The sequence below is a fragment of the Cygnus olor genome, chromosome 27 (assembly GCF_009769625.2).
Source record: "Cygnus olor isolate bCygOlo1 chromosome 27, bCygOlo1.pri.v2, whole genome shotgun sequence".
Classification (NCBI taxonomy): Eukaryota; Metazoa; Chordata; class Aves; order Anseriformes; family Anatidae; genus Cygnus; species Cygnus olor.
In genome coordinates this window covers 2,682,417-2,704,292 of record NC_049195.1, presented here as the reverse complement: position 1 = coordinate 2,704,292, position 21,876 = coordinate 2,682,417, and the positions used below count along the sequence as shown (strand labels likewise).

At 41.2% G+C, this 21,876-nt stretch overlaps 1 protein-coding gene and 1 long non-coding RNA gene across 6 annotated transcripts in view; both read left to right on the top strand.

Annotated features, from left to right (window-relative positions):
• Window positions 1-475: 475 nt before the first annotated feature.
• Window positions 476-6,202, top strand: LOC121060389. Its single transcript, XR_005814809.1, has 4 exons — window positions 476-683; window positions 2,381-2,522; window positions 3,333-3,404; window positions 5,500-6,202. It is a non-coding gene; the product is annotated as an uncharacterized LOC121060389 (long non-coding RNA).
• Window positions 6,203-6,929: 727 nt separating this feature from the next.
• PPP2R2A (protein phosphatase 2 regulatory subunit Balpha) overlaps window positions 6,930-21,876 on the top strand; it is a 50,276-nt gene continuing 35,329 nt past the window's right edge. Inside the window, exons 1-5 of one of the 5 annotated variants that reach the window (XM_040538126.1) lie at window positions 6,930-6,955; window positions 9,156-9,260; window positions 14,369-14,435; window positions 17,600-17,663; window positions 20,824-20,898. In XM_040538126.1, coding sequence (XP_040394060.1) covers window positions 6,945-6,955; window positions 9,156-9,260; window positions 14,369-14,435; window positions 17,600-17,663; window positions 20,824-20,898 — 322 coding nt within the window. In that variant the 5' untranslated portion in view covers window positions 6,930-6,944. Of the gene's footprint in view, window positions 6,956-9,155; window positions 9,261-13,754; window positions 13,787-14,368; window positions 14,436-17,599; window positions 17,664-18,620; window positions 18,849-20,087; window positions 20,171-20,823; window positions 20,899-21,876 lie in introns of those variants that run through there. The other 4 variants (XM_040538127.1, XM_040538128.1, XM_040538133.1 and 1 more) reach the window with 4 other exon arrangements.

Genomic DNA, 21,876 nt, shown 5'->3' with positions numbered 1-21,876 from the left:
GCAAAAATTTGTAGAAATGATGGCTTATGCACAGAATACTGTCTTGAGTTTAAACAGCTAAGAACACAAAACACAGTGGCTATATACACCCTACACATTTTTTCCTGTAAAAAGAGCACCTTCCATTTGTTTTCTTCAACACACAAGAAGTTAAAATAGAAAATAAGAACATTTATTAATATTTATAAGCCAACTCCTCTATTTATCTGCAGGCCTTGGACCTGCACAAGATATCTGTGCCAACAGCCTACAGCAGCTTTCTCTGCTGACTACTTAACTATTATGTTGATTACAGTAAATCCCACTGAACTGGTAATCCCATTCCATAAAAGACCACAAAGAAGGCAAATGAACCACTACTTTGAAAAAAAAAAAAAAAAGAGAGAGAAAAAAGAAAAAAGGAAGAAAAAAAAAAGAAAAGGGGGGGGCTGTCCAAGAACAACCATCCCCCCTTCCCCAAACTGCTCACTGAAAACACCCCCATTTAGGCAGGATTACAACCCAGTAATGAACAGCCATAACCAAGGGAAGAAAGAATTAATGAATTAAATCAGCTCCTACTAGGAGAATATCTTCAGCAAAGGGGTTTTACCTCAGGGGCCGGGGTGGTTCTACCCAGCTCTGGAAGGTTCTGGAACCCCTCAGCAGCTCTGTGAAGGCATCTGTAGTGACTTGTACCTCAGGTAACTTGTCCCTTCTTCTTCTCACACACCTTAAATCTACTCACTGTTCTGCTACATGGTGCAAATAGAGTAAAATGAATGTGTTGTTTGTGTCTTCCTCAAAATTCTCTGTTCTAAGGCCATATGCAAGGTCAGTAGGTAGTGGGGAGGCTAAGGCTGTGCTTTCCTCTGAGGAAAAACACATTAAAGCTGTAGATCTATCTCAAGCATTTGGGATTATCTCCTTCCCACATCTTTCAGCAGGGAAAGGCCCCTTCTCAGCACATATCCTGTGCATTTTCAGATCTCCTCTTGTGTGCTGGGGGGAGCTCAGGGCAGGAAACGGCTAGTAATGCCCCCAAAGTGCCTTTTGGGTGCAGAGCCTCTAGTGACAGCCTAGCACATCACCCTTATTCCTAAAATGTGGCCTCATCCCACCAAGGTACCTGATAAGCAGCATCCCTGCCAAGCGCCTCCTTCAGCCCACAAAATGGCGCCGGGTCAGGGGGCAAGGCCATGGTGCAGTCTCAGGGCCCTGTGTGCTGCCCTAGCATGCACATGCAAAACAAACATATATGCAGTAAATCAGGTATATACTTGAAACATGGAATTTTTCCTCACATCATCCTCACTTCTGTGAGAAAAGAAGTGGGCTGGAAGTGCTGCCCAACTCTTTCTGATGTTTTTACAGCACTTAGCATAATGGGGCAGCAGTATTTCACATCAGGGCCTGGAGGTGCCACTGTCAAGCAAAAATATTGTCTTAAGGACCAATTTCCGGAAACAATTTCAATTTCAAAACTAATTTATTTGGAAGGAAGAGAATTTGAGCTGCCTCATGTCTAGATTAACAAAGATCCAGTAACAAATATGGAGTTTTATCTGCAGATCAATTGTGCACGTCCAAATCCTGTTTTCACAGCTGCAAATGCATTAGGCAGATTGCAAAGGTCGGGTCTGAGAAAGTTTCCATAGGTGGCAGCATTACTGCAGCGTTTCAGTAGGAAATGGAGATGAGCATTATGGTCGCTTCAGCACTGATAGAAAATTCTCTTATGGGAAAAACCTTCTAGGAATTAATTACTTTTCTATAGTGCCATCACCCAACACAGGCAGCCATGCAAACCTGGAGGATGAATGAAAAAAAAAAAAAAGCATCCAACAGAAGGGTTGTAATTGTGTCTGAATAAGGCTTAATAATGAACTTGGTATTGGTACTGCTAATTTATAGTTTTTAATAGGCCTGTTACTACTAATAAAAAGCTTTACTTTCAGAGCTTTATTAAGATTCTGTTAGGAGTTATTATGAGGCTCCTGTGAAAGGGCATATTTTTACCCTAAGTGTCTTCTTTGGGGTTTCTTTGCCTTTGGAAAAATTTAATTTGTTCTAATAATTATATACTATGTGAAATATACTGTTTGAAATGGCTCACGGGTAGGAAGGAATTTGGTAATTCTCACATTCCTATATGTTTGTATTGTATTCTATAAGCTGTTTTAAAATGATTGATGTAATCCCTCTGAGAAGCTATTAGCAACTACCACCAAATTAGGGTTTGTGCAAAGCATTGGCTTAATCGCAGCCTGAAGCTCTCTGCTTATATCCATAGTGCACGTAACAACATAGCTAGCTTCTTCAGATTGCTGGCACATCCAACATGATGCTGGAACAAAAAGATAGTATCTTCCATGTGCTTGGGAATCACTTTTATTTTCAGATGTTGGGGGAAATGGAGAGATCGATATTTCCATGTTCGTAAAGAGTTGTTTCACACATAAATGAGCCTTGCCTGAACCAAAAAGGTCTCGACACTCTGCAACAGTACACCAATGCTTTCAAAAACATCAGTCCAACCACCAGTAAGTATCCGTAGAGCCAAATAGTCATATATAGTCAGTTGGATTTGACATGAGAGCTGCCCCTCTTGGGGGTTATCACCCAGAAAGGACTTCCATGACTTTAACTTTTCTGATGTCTCAATGAATAAAGTGTATCAGCTAGGATGATGGCTTTTACTTGCATGGACACCCATACTGCAGGAATTAGACTGAAACCCAGAAAAAAGTCATCATGTTGCAGGCCAATAAAGAGTAAATGGTATCCACTCTTGTCTCCAGTTTGGGCTAGATTTGAACTGCTGACCTGGAAGGGAAAGATTGGATTCCATTACTAAACTCCTGAGCATTCCTTGTTGTCCCTGATAGATATGGGGCAGATAGAGGTGGGGAGGAAGGGAAGGAGTATATCATCTCAATCATCATCTTTCATCTGTTTGGAAGATAAACAATCAGTGGATATATTTCACTGTGTGCCTAATAGGAGAGTATAATGTAACGTTATCATTTTTATGGGTTAGAAGGCCTCTCGGGACATGGGGGAGCAGAGTAATATATGTCTTTTCTCAGCTGAAAATGTGACACAGTGCAGTTATATAAAACATTTCCCACCCAAAATTGTAGGGGTAGCAATAAAATAGCAGCTGACTCATGAATCTAGCTCTGATTTAGGAGCTAAACCAGCAATTTTATTGAATATGTCTATAAAGAAAAGGAAAAAAATATTAAGTGCTTTTTCTACTCTTCAGCTCACCTTTTCCAGCCATTTCATTTCCCATAGTATAGGTTAACACAGAAATCTTCACAGAATTTCCTAAATCAGTCTTTTCACAGCATTGGAGAAGAGTCCTGAAAGGTGCAAACATCATGGGAATCAAGAGCAGCATTTAGAGTACTTTAAACTAGGTAAGCACTCATTTGGAGTTTCAGCATTGCAAGCAGCTGTCACATGTCCTTAGGGTCGGTCCCTCTAGTAGGCATTATATTGCTCTGAATTTTAGAGTCAATGCACAGTTGCACTGGTGAACATTAAACAGGCTTTACCTATGTTTTAAAAACTGATTTGTGACTTTGGAAAAGCATACTGTCTTCCTTAAAATTTGTGCAAACATATGTCTTCTTCAGATTAGTGAGTAAATTAGAGATTCAGGGTGAGCCTGCTCAGAAAATGTCCCACCAGTAACAGACTCTGACCTCTCCAAGGCTAGGGCTGTTTTTTATTGTTACCTTTATGGCTGCCCTCACCAGGCACCCTTAATCAAACTTTTCTGCTTTTTGGTATGGTATTTTTGTCTTTCACCACTAATTAGGTGACTAAATACAATTATAGTATCATAAAACACACTTATTGTGACCAGCTGTATGCAGCTGTTATAATTTAGTTTTCATTGTGAGTCTTGAATTGGCTGTACTGGCAATGCATACATCTGTGTTATGGCTGACTACACATGGAGATAAATGAAGAAAATCTGGGGGGTTACTCCTTAACACAGCACATTTAGAGCACAACTTTTAACTGTAGACAAAGCCAGCATCACACTGTCATACACACAGTAGTAGCAGAAGACTCTACAACTGACTTCCCTCAGCTAGCTGGGTCTCTGCTTAATCAGCTTCATATGTTCATGTGATTCAGAATTCCTGCTTACCCATTTACATTCAGTATTTAGGGTGCTGGTAAAGAAATATCCCAAAGGAAGCTGCCTATTTTCTCACTGCTGCCGTTTCACATCTGTCTCATCTGGTTATGCTTTTGCTTCCCTCTCCTGGCTGTTTTCATCTTAAAAAATACAAAGAAAATTGCAGACGTATAAACCAAAGCCTTTAGAGAAGGCTGAAGAGAAGACATTCCGTGTTCTATGAGTTATGCTGGCTCATTTAACAACTGCAGTGTAGAAGAGAAATTATCCAGCATTTCTGAACTCCCATATCAAACTTCCTTGCCATCCTGGTACAGCTAACACCCTGTCCGCACATCAAATGTCAACCTTAGGTACATCAAGGACAAATACCCAGAGTTGCCCTGAAGAACTTGGAAGTATTCCTGGACCTAAGTATTAACTGAAATGCCACATACCTTTGTAAACATAAACGGGAGAGACTGACCAAGCCCGTCTAGGATTTATTTTTGTGGGGAGCCAAAATAAATCTCAACAAAGAGGAAAGAGTGGAGGGATTTCCACTGAGGTTTCCACTTGAAGCATTTTGAGAACTTTGTCAAGTCCCCACCAAAAATCATAACATTTCATAGATAACTGTAACATAAACTGGAAGCCTCACATAAAATTTTTACATTTTGATGGTGACTTTTATATTCTTGTTACACAGATCTGAAAGTTAATTGTAACTTCTCCAGGCTTCCCTGCTGTTTCACAGCACTTGAACCAACAGTCTTCGTTCCCACTAAAAATAAAGGAACATTCCTTTTAGATAAATTCCTAAATTCCTTTTAGATAAATTCTAAATTCCTTTTAGATATTTCTAAATATTTAGAAGTATCTGGTTTTTTTTATTATTTTTTAGTTTTTGTGATTTTCCAACGTCTTCCGTCCACTTAAGCTCTTCCCCCTAGTCTTATCTCTACTTCAACCATTATACCAAGATTCGCTCTTTAAAACTGACCAGCAAATTTTCCATTCCTGTTTTCAAACATTTTCCCTAAATATTCTGAATTTTCCCCTTGAGCTAAATATTCTCCCTAGAGCACAGGAATCTCTTGCAGCATGACCCATTAATACCATAAAGAGCAGCTAGTGTGTGTCACATCGATTAGGTCAGGGCTCTGTGAGGTAGGCAAAAGTCAGGGAATGATGATGAATTGATTTTTGTTTTCTTACAACAAATTGAAAAATGCAATGAGCCCACAATTAGTTGCTCTATCTAGCCCACACACTGAACTTAATTAACTATTTAATTAAGCAATGAGTTAACGCTATTGTTAGCAAAACGTGATATGGGTCATGCCAACCACTCTTCCTCCTCTTTTCTGCCCCTCCTCCAGGCATCCACTCAAGTTTTATCTCCACAACAAAACAGAAGCCTCTCTTTGTTACAGCTGCAACACTGGCAGCATTGACGGGAGTACTCGTGTCCAAAAATAACCAAGCAAGTGTCCATTCTGCTTGGAGCCATCTAGCATCATGTCCTCATGCTTGGCACATCCCATGAAATACTACACCTTCTCTGATGGAGATTAAAAAAACCAAGATCCTAACTACTTGTATACGTTTAAAGGGGCAATGACTTTATTTTCCTCCACGTGTTATGTATTTCTTAAGCATTTACGATACCTGCATATCTTAGCACCAGTTGTTATTTTCTGTGTTCTTGGCTAAATTCCACCAAGGGTATTTACTTTCTACCGTGAATTTCCCAAGCAGTTTTATCTGATGTTTTCATTTTGTTGTCTTTTGCAATTTTTCTGACATCACATCTTGTATGCCCAGCATACATTTTACACCTAAACCCAAATAAACTTCAGCTCTCACATATTAAATAACAATCCCAGTATCATTCATGTAGCATCAAGAGGTACAAAAAGAAGTCAGAGTCCTTAATGTTAGGTGCAGTAGGAGAACCCAAACACACAAAACCTAGCTAAAGACACCATTATTGCTTCTGCTTGTAGAAAACAGGAAGTAAGAAATTAAATGATTTGTCTTGCTCATGATGTGAAATGTGAAACAACAGAGAACAAAACTCAGATTCTGTAAATTCCTTGTCAGCCTTCTAATTATGAACTCTTGATTTTATAAAGAAAAACTCTAGTATCAGTCCCTTTTTGATCTGTGCTGTCATCTTATTTACTACTTAACCGATTTCAAAACCTACCCCAGAAATGGCTGCAGGTCAGTACTAAGCAAAGCAGATCCTCCACTGATACAACTTGTAAATCAAATGAAGGCAGCTCCAGTTTATAAAGCATTATATAATCCCTGGGAGTGCAGATTGCTAGGGAATAAAGCCTGTTTCCAAGATCAGTTAACTTTCCTACCTTCCCATACAACTGGAAGGATTTCTGACAAGATGCAAGTGGAAACATGAGCCCAGATTACTTTGTTTTGTTGATGTCTATCAGAACAAAATGAGAAGCAATAATATTTAATAGTGTGCGTATCTGTGCCCTCTTTAGGAGTCCTATAAACATCGGACGCTCGGAAAGCAAAGGTCTGATGGTTTACTCCTGCTGTCAACAGAAGTCCTAGCTGGGTTGGAATGCTCCTCATGGAGATCTTGATTTGAGTTGTCTCATGGCCAAAGCCACGTATCTAAGTGTAGGGAGTAGCCCTGGATAAACATCATTCTGATTCGTACAAATTTATGGCTGTCAGACTGGGCCCCGTGTATGGTATTTTCCAATCCATTCTGTATTCTTTCCCCAGCCTCCCCCTCAAGACCAACATCTCACTGGCTGCAGAAGAATTCAGTGTTGCATCTAGAACTAGTATGTTTTCCTGGTAAGTACACACACGCCCATCACAGTCACAGTGAAAGCAAGGTACTTAGTCTACAAGGGTCACATTTTATTTAGACCACTCTGGATCACATAATCCATGCTGTGTAAGTGGCAAACATGACACCAAAATCAGTGGCTTTCTGCAAGTTGGGAGGGAAAGAGGAGCCATGCTCTATGGAACTGCAAATTTGGCAACATAGGATGAAGCTGGTACTACAGACTGGCTGCTGCAAGTTATCCTGATGCTGGTGGTACACAGAGAAGAAAAGCTGAAGAAACAGTAAACAGAAAGAGAATCTGTTTCAAGCTGCTGCAGAAAACACCTCTCAGAAAAGACCTACCCTTTGCTGAGGATGGCTGGCAACAAATTTAATGAGGGCACTGGTTTCTAATGCAACAGACCAAGTTCAGGATCTTGGACAGAAGATCTTGGGCTGCCTAGGACTGATCAGAAGAACCAGAGTTTGGTTTCTGCAGGGTCCATGGAGGAAAAAAATGTGTCCGTGTCCTTTGGCACAGAACCAGTACCTTGTTTAGTATCGTTTGGAGACATGGATCATGAAGGTTAATGTATTTAACAGCAAGACAGTCCTCCTGGCAGTTTTGCGGGAAGTCAGATAGCATGGGAACCCCTGGAGTTGCTCAATGAATTGATGTTCTTGGTAATTTCCTGCCTGCTATTGGAAACAAAACTGATAAGGTTGTTGATTTCTCAGAGCCCCTGCGGAGTCCAGAGAACTTCCAGTTTGTGGGAATTTGAAAATATTTCTAGTGACTGTCCAATTTGGACTGTAACCAAGTTTTGGAGAGATGAAATTTCTCTTAAACCAGAAGACCCTGATTTTTATTTTTATTGGGGGGACAGGGGTGTAGAGGTTTGCTTTACTCTCAGTTTCTTCTAACTTTCTACAATTATGATAAAGAAAACATAGAATGATAAACGGACTTGTTCTAACCTTGTGGTTCTCTGCCTCAGAGCTTTTCAGCCTTGGATTCAATGTCACCAACAGGAGGCAAGTAGGCTGGCTCTGCACCCAGGAAAGGCTGAAACAAGCAGCTTCGTAAGAGGGGAACTTGGAAAGTCTGGTCCCTGAGCCTTATAGCTGAATTCTCCGGTATCTGGTAGGATGCAAACTTTGATTTTTCCCTGGATGGATTCTCTGGAGTCTAATAAGGTCCAAACTCATGGTGCAGCTGCTGTCAGTGGAGGCAAAAATTCAGGCCGTCTCACTATCACATTTTCTTGGAATCAGTAAGCAATTGAATATCCTTGAAGCATCCATTCGTATGAAACCTAATTGGAATAGGTAATTGAGTCAACAGCTACTGCAGGGAAGTGGACAGACATCAAGCACGAATATGCTAGCCTCATTTTGGTTTAAGCAATGGGGCTGGGAGAAGACTATTTTTACTTCAGTAAAGATAAAGGAAATAAAACTGCAGAAACCCAGCTTCACCCAGTGGTCTGGCATAATGCTAGCAGTAATACTTACACAAGCCCTCAGCCTATTGTTAGGCAAAGTAAAAGGGATTAACTTGAACCACTTTTAACAATTAAACCTTTCAGTAGTGGTTCAGATGAACTCACTTTGCATGCAACACACTATGGAAATGTTACATGACTAGTTATTGCATCTCTGTGCAGTGCCTGGTTAGATATATCATCTGGATCTTGTCTCCTCACGTGAGCATCCTCTAAATTCCACAAAGTTTATGCAGATGGCTCTTTTCAAAGATATCTGGATGCCTTCTGGATCTATCTGTGCCTATTCACTGTGCTTCTCACCCTTCTATAGATAAACCACACAAGTATTAAAACCTCTATAGTTCTTATCTGAAGGCAAATGGAGATATATAAATATCACAGAATCATAGAATGATATATGTATATATATGAGTCGTGGCCAAGATTTCCCTCTCTGTACTTCAGCAAAACATCTGGCTCACCTGTCAGCATCTGATTTTAAAGTTGTCAGCAGGTTCTGTACCTAAAGGCTGACCTAAAAGCCACTGAAACTAAAGATCTGTCTATAGTGACTTTGGAGAGAGGGGGCAAAAGGCGTAATATACTCACAAATCATTACTATTTTTTGTGCTACTTTAGTGATAACAACTCAAGCCACGGAATTAACTTATTGCACATCATTAACATTTAAGTGAGCGCTGCAGCAATGATCTTATCAACCAAATTTCTCTTTCAGGTTCATGAGTTCAGGTTTGCACCTGGTCTTTGTGTCAGGGCAGGCACCATCTCCCCCCCCTCCAAGGACTGTGAAATCAGCTTTGGATGATAGAATGATGAGAAGGTAGGAGTCTAATTGTAGCTCATAAATGGCTGAGGTGCCCCCCATGCCAAAAGTTCCTGGGGTTGTGCATGTTCAATCTCTGCGACTTGACTGGCAGGAAGAATGCAGCACATACCAGCTGTATTTGTGCAGCTGGCGTAACCAACAGCTAAACAGGGTGTAGTGAAACATAAATGAAGAGATTTTGGTGGAGCTAGAGAAAATATCAGTGTCTTATGGCAAAAAAAAATCCACATTTCCACTTTTTTTTTTTTCTCCTGCTTACTGTTTGATTTGCTTGCACAGCAGGAGAGATCAGCTTTAGGTCTAAACCCAAGAGTTAGAATGGAGAACTAATGTGTTTTTTTGGAAGGGCTGGCTATCAGCCGAAGCTACAGTGCAGCATTTCTGCATTGTAAAACAGAGAGTAGAAATAGGATTTCAAAAAATAAAAATTGATAATTTAATCTGATGACTCAGAAGCAGGATATTTTAGTATTCTTCTGCATACTTGTGTTTGTCCAAACCAAGATTCATGTAGTTTAAATTAACTGATACTCAAGTATCAGTAAAGGAGTTGTTTACTTTTCTTCTCCTTCATCCCTCATGCAGTCTTTTACAAAGTAAATTCTGGTTGAAAACAAATAAATATATATACATTTTCTTCTGGGATATAAATACAGAAATCTCTCTGTTTACAGGCAGAGAAAGCAAGAAACAGGTTCATGTTAAAACCACATACAAGGAACTTCAAAGGAAAAATTCTTCAATTCCAGATACTGAGAGAAGTGCAAAGAAGATAAAGGCACTGAAAGGGAAAGGGAGGAAGGTCAATAAGCAGATAAATTCAGGGCTTACTGTTGTCTAGGATTTTTAAATAGTCTCTAGAGTAGGCCAATTAAGTATCACTGTTAAACAACGTGCCGTTTTCCTATATCTCAGGGGTTCTCTCTACACAGCTACTTCAGGCTGTATCTTCTACTGCAGACCTTGAATGCATTGCAGCCCTGGGGTCTTTGAAGAAAGTGATACGTTTTCCTTTTGGATGGCAGCAGTTGCCTGTGGCAGAAACTGAGATTTATTGGCAGGCTTAATTTCAAATTTCTGTCTCTTTCACTGGTATCTTGTAAACAGCTTCCCAATCGCCAAGCTGTGAATGACTAAATGTCTAAAGCATGAGCCGGTAATTTAGTGATTTGAGTCCTGATATTGAAAGCCACAAAAACTATTTGGCCATCTGCATGCCCTGGCACATGCACGTATAGTAACTTGCACAGCAGTGACAAAATGAAAACAACTGGGCCTGCTGCAACTTTCGATCTGTTTTTGCTTCGCTGAGGATCAAAGAAGGGGGTTGGATTTTGAAGGGCAAGGGGAGAGATGAAGGAAGTAATGTAGGGGAATATGTGGGGGAAGATAGAATGGAGAAGCATGGAAAAAACAGACCCTGTGAACACTGGAAGATGTCTTGGACCAAGGAAGGAGATTCCCACCAGGCAGGTGAATTCTTACAATGAAGACTTATAAGAGAATTGAATTCTACACGTGTAAAACTTCATGGCTAAATTCAGGATAGCATATCAGGCTTGGGGCAAATCTTATGCAAAACATGACCCAGTTACTATAGATTCTCAAAATCAGATGTCTTTCAAACTAAGCCTAGTTCACAAAGGTTTTCAGAGCAAGAATTAAATTAATTTTTAAATAAAAAATATTTACAAATAAGAACGCTGAGAAATTTCTTCTCTAAATTTCAGCAGCGTTTCTCAGCAGTTTTGACAACTGAAAATGCTTGCAGCTAAGTGAAAAGCTGAAGAAGTTTGGTAAGTAACAGTCAACTGTTTAATGAGCTTTCCTTCTCTAATTATGTGATAGAAGAAAATAGTCTCTGTTCTAGAAATATTTCTATGGACTAGCATGAATTGTCTGGGCTTGGTACCTCTGAAATTGTAGCTGTAAGCACAAGTTACAGAAAACCCAAGAAACCTGAGATGAAGGCATACTTTTTAGGAGTCTGGGCTTTTGTCTTTCCATGCCCCCGTTAACAGGCTGTGTAACCACAGGTTCTCCTCAATTAAACTAGGTTGATAAGGATGTGAGTCTGATTCATCACTTAAACAGACATTTACATCAATAAAAACAACAATAAAAAATCAGAACCATTACTCTGCCTTCACACAGGGCTGTCACCCCTCCAGTCTCTATGCTTCTTCAGTATTCCCAGCCCAGCATCACCACCTCCCGCTCCTGGACCCTTCATGTCAGACACAGTTGGATAGCTTGCCAGACAGCTGCATCTGCTACACGGGGTCTCAGGGCACAAGAGGCTGCCACACAGCTCAACAACCAGAGCGTGTGGCTTCTAATGAGGGCCTGACACAGAAGAGTCCTCCTAAAAATATACTCTCCCCAGCCATCATTCCTTCTCACACATCTTCACTCGCCGGCGTGCTCCCTACAACCCGAAGGCAAAAGGTTAAGAAATCTTTTTACAACAGGGCCAAATGCAGCTACAGTGGGTACTAAGGATGGCAGAGCAGTGCCTGGCTGCATGTTATAAATAGACAATGGCTGTTGGTGGGGCTACATTTTCTTATATCCCTGGTAAAGCATTTGCTTTGCATTGTTACAAGTGAGAAAAACAAAGCCTATGATGACTTGGGCCCCCAAAGGTCCCTGGTCCTCAGAGCAATATAAGGAAATAACCTCAAGCAAGTAGCCAAGTTGATTTCAAGCCCACGTACCATGAGCTGTTTTTAAAGTATGTTATAAATGTTTTAACTGAAAGACTGCTCCTATGAGCGAGTTAAGTGCCATCATCCCTAGTTCATTGCCAATGAAAAAATAGGAACAGAAAGCATTTGCTGAAGGTCTCCAAGGGAATCAACAACACAGCAAGGATTAGAACTAAGGATTTCCTGTCCAATCTGCAAACCACACCTCTCTCCTGTTTACAGTGTTAACTTATTCCCTAGCAGAAAAGCCATGTGAATGGAACAATTCAGTCTGCTATTTTGGCCTCCCTTCCTTCCCTTCTCAGTTCATTCCTGGCATTACCTTCAGACTCTTACAAACCTGTTACCAGAAGAACTGTGGTAAAAAGTGAAGCAAGCAGAGAATGTTTCAGAACAGTTTCAGCTCAAATAACATTTGATAAATTGAAGAAAATTTTAAAACTTAAAAAACTGTCCTGGAAATATTTTGCTATTGTGCTGTTATTAATAAAAAGGAAAACAAAACTAAAAGGTAAATTAACTCATACATCAAGGGATAAGTTAATGAATGACTAAAACCAATCACGCTAGTTACCTGCACACATTATTTTTTGTACACATGACCCATAAATACTAAAGCAATAGTGTCACTACTCAGAGTCATAGTTAGTGTACGGCTTAAGAATCAAGAGAGTTTTAAAGATATATATTGAGGCCCTTTGCATTTGGTTCCACCCCTCCTTTCTTTTTTTATGTCACATTTCCACATTTCCCTCTGGAATCACAGAAGCTAAAATCTCCTTGAAAGATACCAAAATATCAGCTGAATTTCTTATGTGAAAATCTTCTTCTTTCTACGATACCGGGGCTTAGGACATCAGTCTGTTCACACCCCCCAAATACCATGAAGTGTTAACAACATCAAGCTGATTGAAAGTACAAGACTTGACTAGAGGCTAGGATCAGGAGCAAGAATGCTTGACTTCAAAGACTGCAAGGGCATTTTATTCCAAATTATACATTTAATCATCTCTTCCCATAATCCACGCTTTTTAAGGAACATTTCTCCTGGCAAAGTCAGATCACTGATGTGGGAAGTTCATACACCCTGCTAGCACCACATAGAGCTAGCAATTAACTTCCTTACTGCAATATCCTACTAAAGTTACAAGCTTCTTCAAAGCACAAAAACATGATTCCAAAGAGCCAATTGAGCTCTTTTTAGATCAGCTGGCTTTTACATATATTTTATTAACAATGGCTTCAGTGATACGTACAAGATAACTATAGCACTTGAGCTAAGGCTTATATTTACTTATGCCTTTTGAAATAAACCTGTGCAGGCGTAATTCTTCCAACTCATGGTGAAGGATAATAGCTTGTTAATTAATGCATAAAAGTACATTGCTTTAGTAAGAATAGAAAATAGAAGATACTAAACCCCACTATTAAAAATAACAGGGAAATCCTATAGACAGCAATGTTTTTAGCACACTTGCTTTCAGTTTCCTGCTTTTGTTAAACCAACTCATTTCATAGAGGTCGCTGAAGCCATTCTTCTACCTATTTAGGTTTATTAGTAAGGAACGAGCAATTCTGCTCCCTCAATACCAGTGCAGCCCTTCTTCAAAAAATAAACATTTCAGTGTATAGGCCATGAGGTTTAGAAGTTAAAAACAAACAGCTAAATAAAAAGAACTGTTCAAGACCCTTTGCAGTTCTTTATCTTAGCTCCTCCCCTTCCTGCAAAGTGCCTCATAAAGGTGGTGGTGAGCAAGGCTCTTTTCACCTGTGAGTTACTCTGTGCTTCTTAGATATGCAGCATGTTATCAGTTAAGTCTATGCATGAAGTGTTTTGTTTTTTTTTTCCCAAGATAACTTTTTGTAAAAATTGCTGATGTTACTGTTGTGTTTATTCCATCAATCTCAGTGTATTCCAAGAGATTGAAGAATGTTAATTATTCCTGTCCTAGAGACTAATAGCACAAAGAGATATAATACTTTTTAAAAGTATTCTCTGTGAATGCATTTATCAGTTTGGGATTATTTTGATTTTTGTAATTGGTACAAAGAACGTTTTCAAGATGCAGAATGTGGATGCTCTGCATCAATAGTGAAAACTGGGACTGGGAAGGGCTAAGGCATCTCCTGCCCTTAGGCAGGGAGCAGCTCTACTTAGACTATTCCTAGTAGGTGGTTATCTAATCTGCTCTTAAAAGTGCCTAGTAGTGGATGTGCTGCAGATTTGTTGGCAATGTGGTCTAGTCTTTAATCACTCTTATTAGAATAAAGGCACTTTCTGAGCACCTTGCCTTGTGTTTCTGGTGCTTAGTTTAGGATCCCTGTTCTTTTTTTTTTTTTTTTTAAGGTTGTTTTATTTTTTTTCTCATTTGTTTGTTTTTCTACTGCCAACAGGTTTCAGAGCTCTGAGTTATGTCCAATTTATCCGGAGGTGGAAGATTCAAATACGAAGAGATACCAGGTTATCGTGAACTATGTGCTCTCTTAATCTCAGCTAGTAGATTATGGGAAGGAATAAACCTAGGTCTTGTGAATCTCCTATTTTGTCCTGTAGCTGCAGTTTTAGTTTCAATAGGATAAAGTTAGTTTGCTATGACAGGTCTCTTATTTTGTGGTTTGATCCATCCTCCCTTAGAGCTAACTATAACTCATCAAAATGTAGTGAGACACTTAAAGGCAGTAATAATGTAACTTTTGTGTGTGTCTCAAGTTATCCTTTTCTTTTTTAATTGTAAAATAGTGGGATATCTACTACCCTCCCAAACGAGCCCTCCTAGTTAAAAAAAAAAATATAAATTTATATATATATACACTTGTTTTCCTATCCCCAGACAGGTGCTTCCTGTCTACATCTAAGACCTTTTTCTTCTTTACCAGAAGCCTTGTTTTCCCTGTGTTCTTGCCTGTAATTTTGCACTCACTTTAAAATGAATCTCCTGCCAAAACTCAGGTGGATGAAACCTGTACAAATTGTGCTTAAATAATCCATTAAACTAATATTTTGCAAATTGTGGTTTCAATCATTATAATTTAGACCTGCTCTAAACAGATCATCTTCACAGCTGGTTTTAAACCAGTTTTGCAAACTCCTGCTTTAATGAATACAAAAAATTATTTCCAAGCCTAATTAGTTTTTCTGTTTGTTTGCACCAGGCTGAAGTTAAGAAAAAAGTCTTTGTAATTTCGGAAAGGAAATGCTGAGGCTACCCCTCGAAATAGCGGAGCTTAATCCAATGAACTTTACAATTCTGAGATGACACAAGCTGCTTGTTTACTGAAGTTAGGAAGCTCTCATTACATAGGTTTGTTCAATGATGAATAGTTTGGAGCGCTCAGTTACAGAACCATTAGATATTATGGTTGCATGGTTTCCTTTGCGAGATGGCACTCTAGAAAATAACTTTCAGACCAATTGCAAGTGCCACTAATCTACCATCCTCTTCTGCTTTTAATCATTGCTAATACTTAAACTGTCGAGTGAGTGTTCAGGAGAGAATGTTTTATGCCCCTTTTGAATATTTTTTCCACAGTGTAGATGCTCAGAACTGCTAGAAACTTTAATTTTATTTTTCCCTTTTCAAAAATAAAAACCAGTGATTTCACTGGAACTGTTCTAGAGAATAGAATCTGATACATGCCTTTGTCATGCTCAAGCTTAGGACTGTGAGGAAAGTTTAGGACTGGAAATGCTTAAACCTTTGTTTAAACCTTGGTTATGGTTGAAAATCTCTGGCCACTGGCAATGGAGGTTTTCAGGGCGTTACAAGCAGGACCTGCTGAAAGCAAACTCAGGTCAGGTAAAGCTTGACTGTCAAAAAAGCAAATGTGTGCCCAGAGAAGACTTCCTGGCATGGCACTTGGCACAGTGCAAATAACACTAAGGGCCTGCCTGCTTGAGGTTGGTGTTGATGTAACCTCAAAGAAGTTAGATGGGTTGGGACTTGCACCAAGTGCAGTTTACCCTGCAAGTCTGCCTGCAACTCATTACAAAACCAGGGTCTGCCTGACCTTTTGTTAAGCATGAACTTCCACCTGGCAGTATTAAGACATGACTTAGCACTGTTTTGATAATGGTTGTTAATTAAGTGGCTACATGCACAGAGACAATTATGTGAAATTAAGAGTGGGGAAACACACGGTGAATATTAGCAAACATTTTCTAGGAGTAAAGCCTGTTAGGCTGTGAAATGCTCTCCTGAAAAGCAATGGAAACCTCTTTTGCTGAGATACTTCAAGCTAGACAGTACGAAGTACAGAAGAGTATGCTGTAGGGAATTAAATTGCCCTGATGTTAACTGTCGTGTGACCTTGGATGGCTCAGCTATTACTAAACTACAGTGATAATTTTGGTGATAATTACTCCCTTTATTTCTAAACTGAATTATTGTAATTCATTATAGTCTTGTCTAATGGGTCAAATTACTAGGAAACTAAAGCAGATACAAAATGAGTTGGTGATAATTCTTTGGGCCTTAGTTGTTTGATCAGTGATTTGACATTAATTTATTATTTAAACTGGTTACCAGTCAGATTTCACATCTTGATTTTAAGTTGTAACTTCTGCAGCTCATGATTTATGCTGCTGTGAACTGACCATTCTGTATGTAGCTCACTGTCCTTACCAAATACAACCAGGGATAGTTTTCCGTGGGTCTTTGTCCCCACAGTATTTTCGTTTCCTGGAGATGGTCTTTTAGTCTGAGTTGAAGGGGTTGGTTTGCATAGCAAGAACTAGTGAGTAAAGCATAATTGGAATAAACATTCAGCAAAGCTTTGTACTGTTGGTGGTTGTGTAGAAATTAAGCATATTACAGTTACTATTTCCCCAGAGCACCTGAACAAACGCTTAAACTCCAGTGAAATCAAAGGGTCATAAGCCTGTGCTTACAAACTTTCAGTCAGAGCTGCAAAATACTCTTGCTAATTTGCACTAACCATTAATACTAGAATGAATACTTGCGTTGTCTGAATTAGCAAGTGAACACCCAAGCAAAGACTGTGATTCCCAAGTTGTCTTACTAATTACCATGGCTGTGATTTAATGTTAATTATTTATTATACTTCATTATGTTCTATAGCTCAGTTAGTACAAAACAAAAACCTGAAATGTTGGAATTATGATCTTTCATTCTGGCACCATGATATTAAATCTTTTCTAAGAAGGACTTTGTTCTAATTATAAGGTATGTACTAAAGCTTCATTAATTTATATTACAGGGCTAATTGCAAGTCTTTACTTTTTTTTTTTTTTTTCAGCAGCATAAGTTCTTGAAACAATGCTTATGCTACCGTGAGGGCCAAATTCTGCATTAATAGTACAGAAAGCAATGGATAAATTGGACTTTATTTGCAAGCTTTCCTGCTAAGTGGATGCAGGACACTTCTGTTTAGGGTTGAGAAAGATGGCTTTAAGGAATCCCAAAACAAGAGGGACATCAGCTTCTGTTCCAGATCTGGAATTGACTGAATATGGCCACAAATTTGTAGAACTGAGTCAACTTGTTCCTGAGCTCTGGGAAGTGTGGACCTGGAGGTTAAGAGAAGGCCCTTTACACCGTAGCAATCTTAAAAAAAAGCCTATCTTGATTGTGAATGCTTTCAAACTTGTGGTGTGTTTGTCTTTAGATTTTTGGATGGCTGTCAAGATGGACCAAGCAAAATACATGGTTCCAGATTCTCCCAAACTTAGGTGAGTTGCAGTTCTTCAGAATGCCCTGTATGTGTTGAGTATTTTTCAAATATTGCTTTATCATTGCTTGCAATAATTATTTGCATGTGTGGTTTTCGAGGAACATTGAGATAAAGCTGCATTTGTCCAAAGTAGCCTACAATGTGAGCTAGTTCTGGGTTTGTGGGATTTACTCTCAAGCACTGGGAGCCCAACTGCGTTGGTGTGTTTGTTTAGACGTGTTCAGTTCCCACAGTTCTCTTTTGCACTGTGCTTGACTAGGAATTGAATGGTCTTTCATTTAAGAAAAGCAGCTTCTTAGTTTTTTTGAGCTGGAAATGCAAAATTAGTGTACGTGATGACTTGGGAAACTTGTCTGAAGGCACACTGTGCTTGTGGCGGTGCTGGGTGTGCAGGATGAGCTCATGAATCTCAAAGTGAAATCTGGATTAGCAAGCCCTACCCTGCCTGAGAAGGGGCAAAAAAAAAAAAAAAAAAAGCCTGCACAAACACCTGCAAAGGGAAACCGATGACTTTGACAAGATCTTAAAATGGATTGTAGTGAATGTGTTGACTATGTCCTGTGAGGTAACTACAGTGGGGACCTTAATGGGGATGGAAGGGGCAGGCTTCTGAGCCAGCAGGGCTGAGCAGAGAATCATAAAGTGATGGGGGGCTGAAGGGTGGTGGGAAGCTAAAAGGTGATGGGAGGCTGAAGGGTGGTGGAGGCTGAAACGAGCTGGGGGTGCACGGGGAAGAGCCGTAAGGGCCGCGGGGCCGCGCTGGGGCCCTGAGGTGAAACGAGAGCCCCCAGCCCGCCGGGGACGAGCCCCCAGAAGGGTCCCGGGTCTGAGCCCCCCGTGAGGGAGCCGAGGCCGGGCGGGGACGCCCGCTGAGGGCCCGGCGAGGCCCAGCCCGGCGGCGAGGCCGCTCCGCCTTCCCCCCCGTCCCCTTCCCTCCTCCGGGTGACGTCACCCGGAGCTCGCCCGGCGCCATTTTGAAAGTGGAGCCGCTCGGCGGGGGGGGCCGGAGCGAGGCGCGGAGCGGGGGCAGCCCCGGGAGCCGAACCGGAGCCGAACCGGAGCCGGAGGAACCGGAGCCGGCCGCAGCCCCTCCGCCATCCGCCGCCATCCTTCCCCCGGCCCGGCCCCGGCCGCCCCGCCGCCAAGCGCCCGGCCCGCCCGCCTCGCCGCCCCAACATGGCAGGTAAGGGGCGGCCGCCCCCCTGCTCGGCCCGCGGGCGGCTCGCGGCCCCCGCAGCGCGATGGAAGGGGAACGAGGGGGAGCTTCGGGGGGCGAGGCTGCATGGTTATCCCCCTGGGGTCACGGACCGGGCCTGGGGACAGGATCGGGCCCCCAGGGGGCTCGGGGGCTGGCGTGCTCCGTGCCAGGAGCAAAGCCGGGCGGGTGCGGGATGCGGTTGGATAGCGGGGGGCTTTCCCTGCTTTATTTCTCCTTCCTTCCTGTGCCTGAGCCCCATTTTGCATCCCGAGGTGCTCGTGCTGCTGGAGGGGTGTGTGTGTGTGCAGGAGGTATCTCTTCCTCCGCACTTCTCCCTGCGGTTTCATCAATTCGTCCGTCCCCCCCCCCCCCGCCGCAAATTGGATCGCCTTCTCGGTGCTCTGCCTTCGGAGGAGCAAGCGAGGGAGGCAGCTTTTGGTTTGTGCTTTGCCTTTTCCCCCCCTCCATGCTCCACCCTCCTCTTTTAGGCAGGAGAGGAAAAAAAAAAAGTGCCGACTTGGTTCAAGCGAACTGTATGAAAACTAGAATTTGGTATTATGCAGAAGGAGCAGTGATTTTTCTTATACGCTGTCCCCTTTAAATGCTGCCATGGTGCCAGCTGCTAAATGACAAATGAAGAGGGTGGCGAGAGGAAAGCAAATGGGTTGTACGGGTTTGGGGGGAATGGGAGAGGCGAGCGCGGCAGATCCTTCCAAGGTATCTGCAGAAAAGCCTTCTGACATCTCTTGTGGAGCTGGGAGCTCGTGCTTGCCTTCGCCGTGCTGAGTTATGTAGTTTGCTTGCCTGGAGTCCTTCAGAAAAGAAATGAAGGCAAGCGAAAAATGCATGCTGGAGTCTGGTCGTGGTGTAGCACTTCGGTTAACATTGAGCCATTTGGTCATCTTTGGAAAGAATATTTTGGGGTTTCCAATTTCCATGTCTTGGACTTGTTTTTACCCCTCAAATTAATGTAGGAGAGGGAAGAAGTCCCTTCTGCATTCTTTGTTATGCTAGAAGTGATAGCAGACCTCTGGATTAATGTGTAAATGCCATCTGTTGCTCAGCCTATTTGAATTGTGTTGAGGAAAAGTTCCATTTTGACAGTGGCTTTAAAAAAAAAAAAAAGGCAGGCCCATTTCAGTCCCTTCCTGTATGTACTCAGCTCAGCAGTGATTTGCTCAGAATGCAATGCAAAAGAAATGGGTGGTGATTTTTTTGTGTGTTTTGGTGGCAGGGTTCAAATGAATCACTGCCTTCCGCCGAGGCAGTAATGTTCCTGAAGTTTTCTCTTCGATCCGTTTTCTATGGTAGTAGAACTTGTTAACATCAGATTGCTTGTTTGCTTTTCTGCTCGGATTTGTTGGTGGTTTTTTCTTAAGCTGATAACTGCTTTCGTTACTTCTGCGAAGAGACTCTAAATTTGTGGTAAAATTATTTTCTTTAGCCTTCAGTGTGTAGGTTCAGTTCTTTGTTTTTGTGGGAGGAGGAAATGAGTGACGTGCGTGGCTTATGTTGATTGAGAGATTGAAATGTTCCAAAAATGCAGAGCTTTTCTGACAGTTGCTGATTAAGTTGTGTGCATGTGTTAGTGGGGTTCTGCTATATAAAGTAGGAAGAAGCTTTATGTCAAGTAGGATGCTCATGCGCTCTCGTTTTAAGTGTGTTTTAAGTTAGTGCCAACCGTGTTACTTAGCCATGCGAGCTTTTGGTGAGAGGCTTTTATCGCTGTTACTGCTTACGCTGTTTTTGACAAACATTGCTTGGGACGCTGGCAAGCCCCTAATGACAAGAACAATATCTGTAAAGGAAAAAGGTGGGGAGGGGCAACTTGCAATTGTGCCGACATCATTGCTGAGGAAGTAGGCGGGTGCGCTGTTGTCTGAAATTTTCGGTTAGTAACTATTACGGCCTCTTTGTGTTGCTCTGGGGGGGGTCTCATTTTTTGTATTGTGTTTTTCAGGAGCTGGAGGAGGAAATGACATTCAGTGGTGTTTTTCTCAGGTGAAAGGCGCTGTAGATGATGATGTAGCAGAAGGTAAGAGCAATTTTTTTTACTGTGATTTTTTTTTTCTTGACTTTCTAGGTACATTTTAGGAAGACGTGAATGCGATCTGTATTGTATGCAACTTGAGCAAAGCAGATGGATATTTAATGTTCATTCAGATACCTAGAGTCAGATCAAACTGTGCTATGAGTCTTGTTCACATTTGTAAGAAGGGCTGAATTTAGGCTTCTGAAGTATTTTGCTGGAATTGTTTCCCAAAATCGTTAGATAGGTTTTTCCTGTCATTCAGCTTTTGTTTTGTGTTTTTTCCTAATCTGCAAAATGGGGAGTGTGATACTTGTGTTCCACAGGGAGGTGTCGTGACAATTAATTAATGCTTGTAGTCTTTGAAGACCTAAGTATTGGGTAAAGATCAAGTGATTTTTTTCCCAATTTTTCCAGTTTCTGTTAGCTGGAAGAGGAAGAAGTCAGAATATTTGTGTGTGCTTGCCTACTAAGTAGAGAGGGGTTTTGTGTTTGACATGAAAATGGGAACTGGCTCAAACTTTTCTGAGCTAGGGCTACTAGTGCTGGCAGTGACAAATGTCATCTTTTACTAAGATGGCTGCCTGCGATTGTGACTGCAAAAAGTGCTTGTTTTTCTTCGTTTTGGTTGGGGATTGTTAGAGGGGTCGTGCTTACCACATGCTGCTCAGCGGTGCTAGCGAGCAAAATTTCTTCTCTGATCCTCACTGGCCTCTACATTTCTTTGGCCATAAGTTCCTGTTTGCGTAATACAACCTGTAAGATCAGGAGTTAATTTTTCTTTTGCTAGCAGTTGGCCTTGTCAATTATGGAATTTTTAACATTTCTTTTTTTTAAACATATCCCAAATGCTCTGACTTACAGACAAGTGAGATTAATGTTGTATTTAGAAAAGCGGTTCCCGTTATTTTCCCATTTGATGCGTGGTTCAGATTAACTTCCAAAGGCTGAAAAATGAGTATAAACATGAGACTTACTTTTATT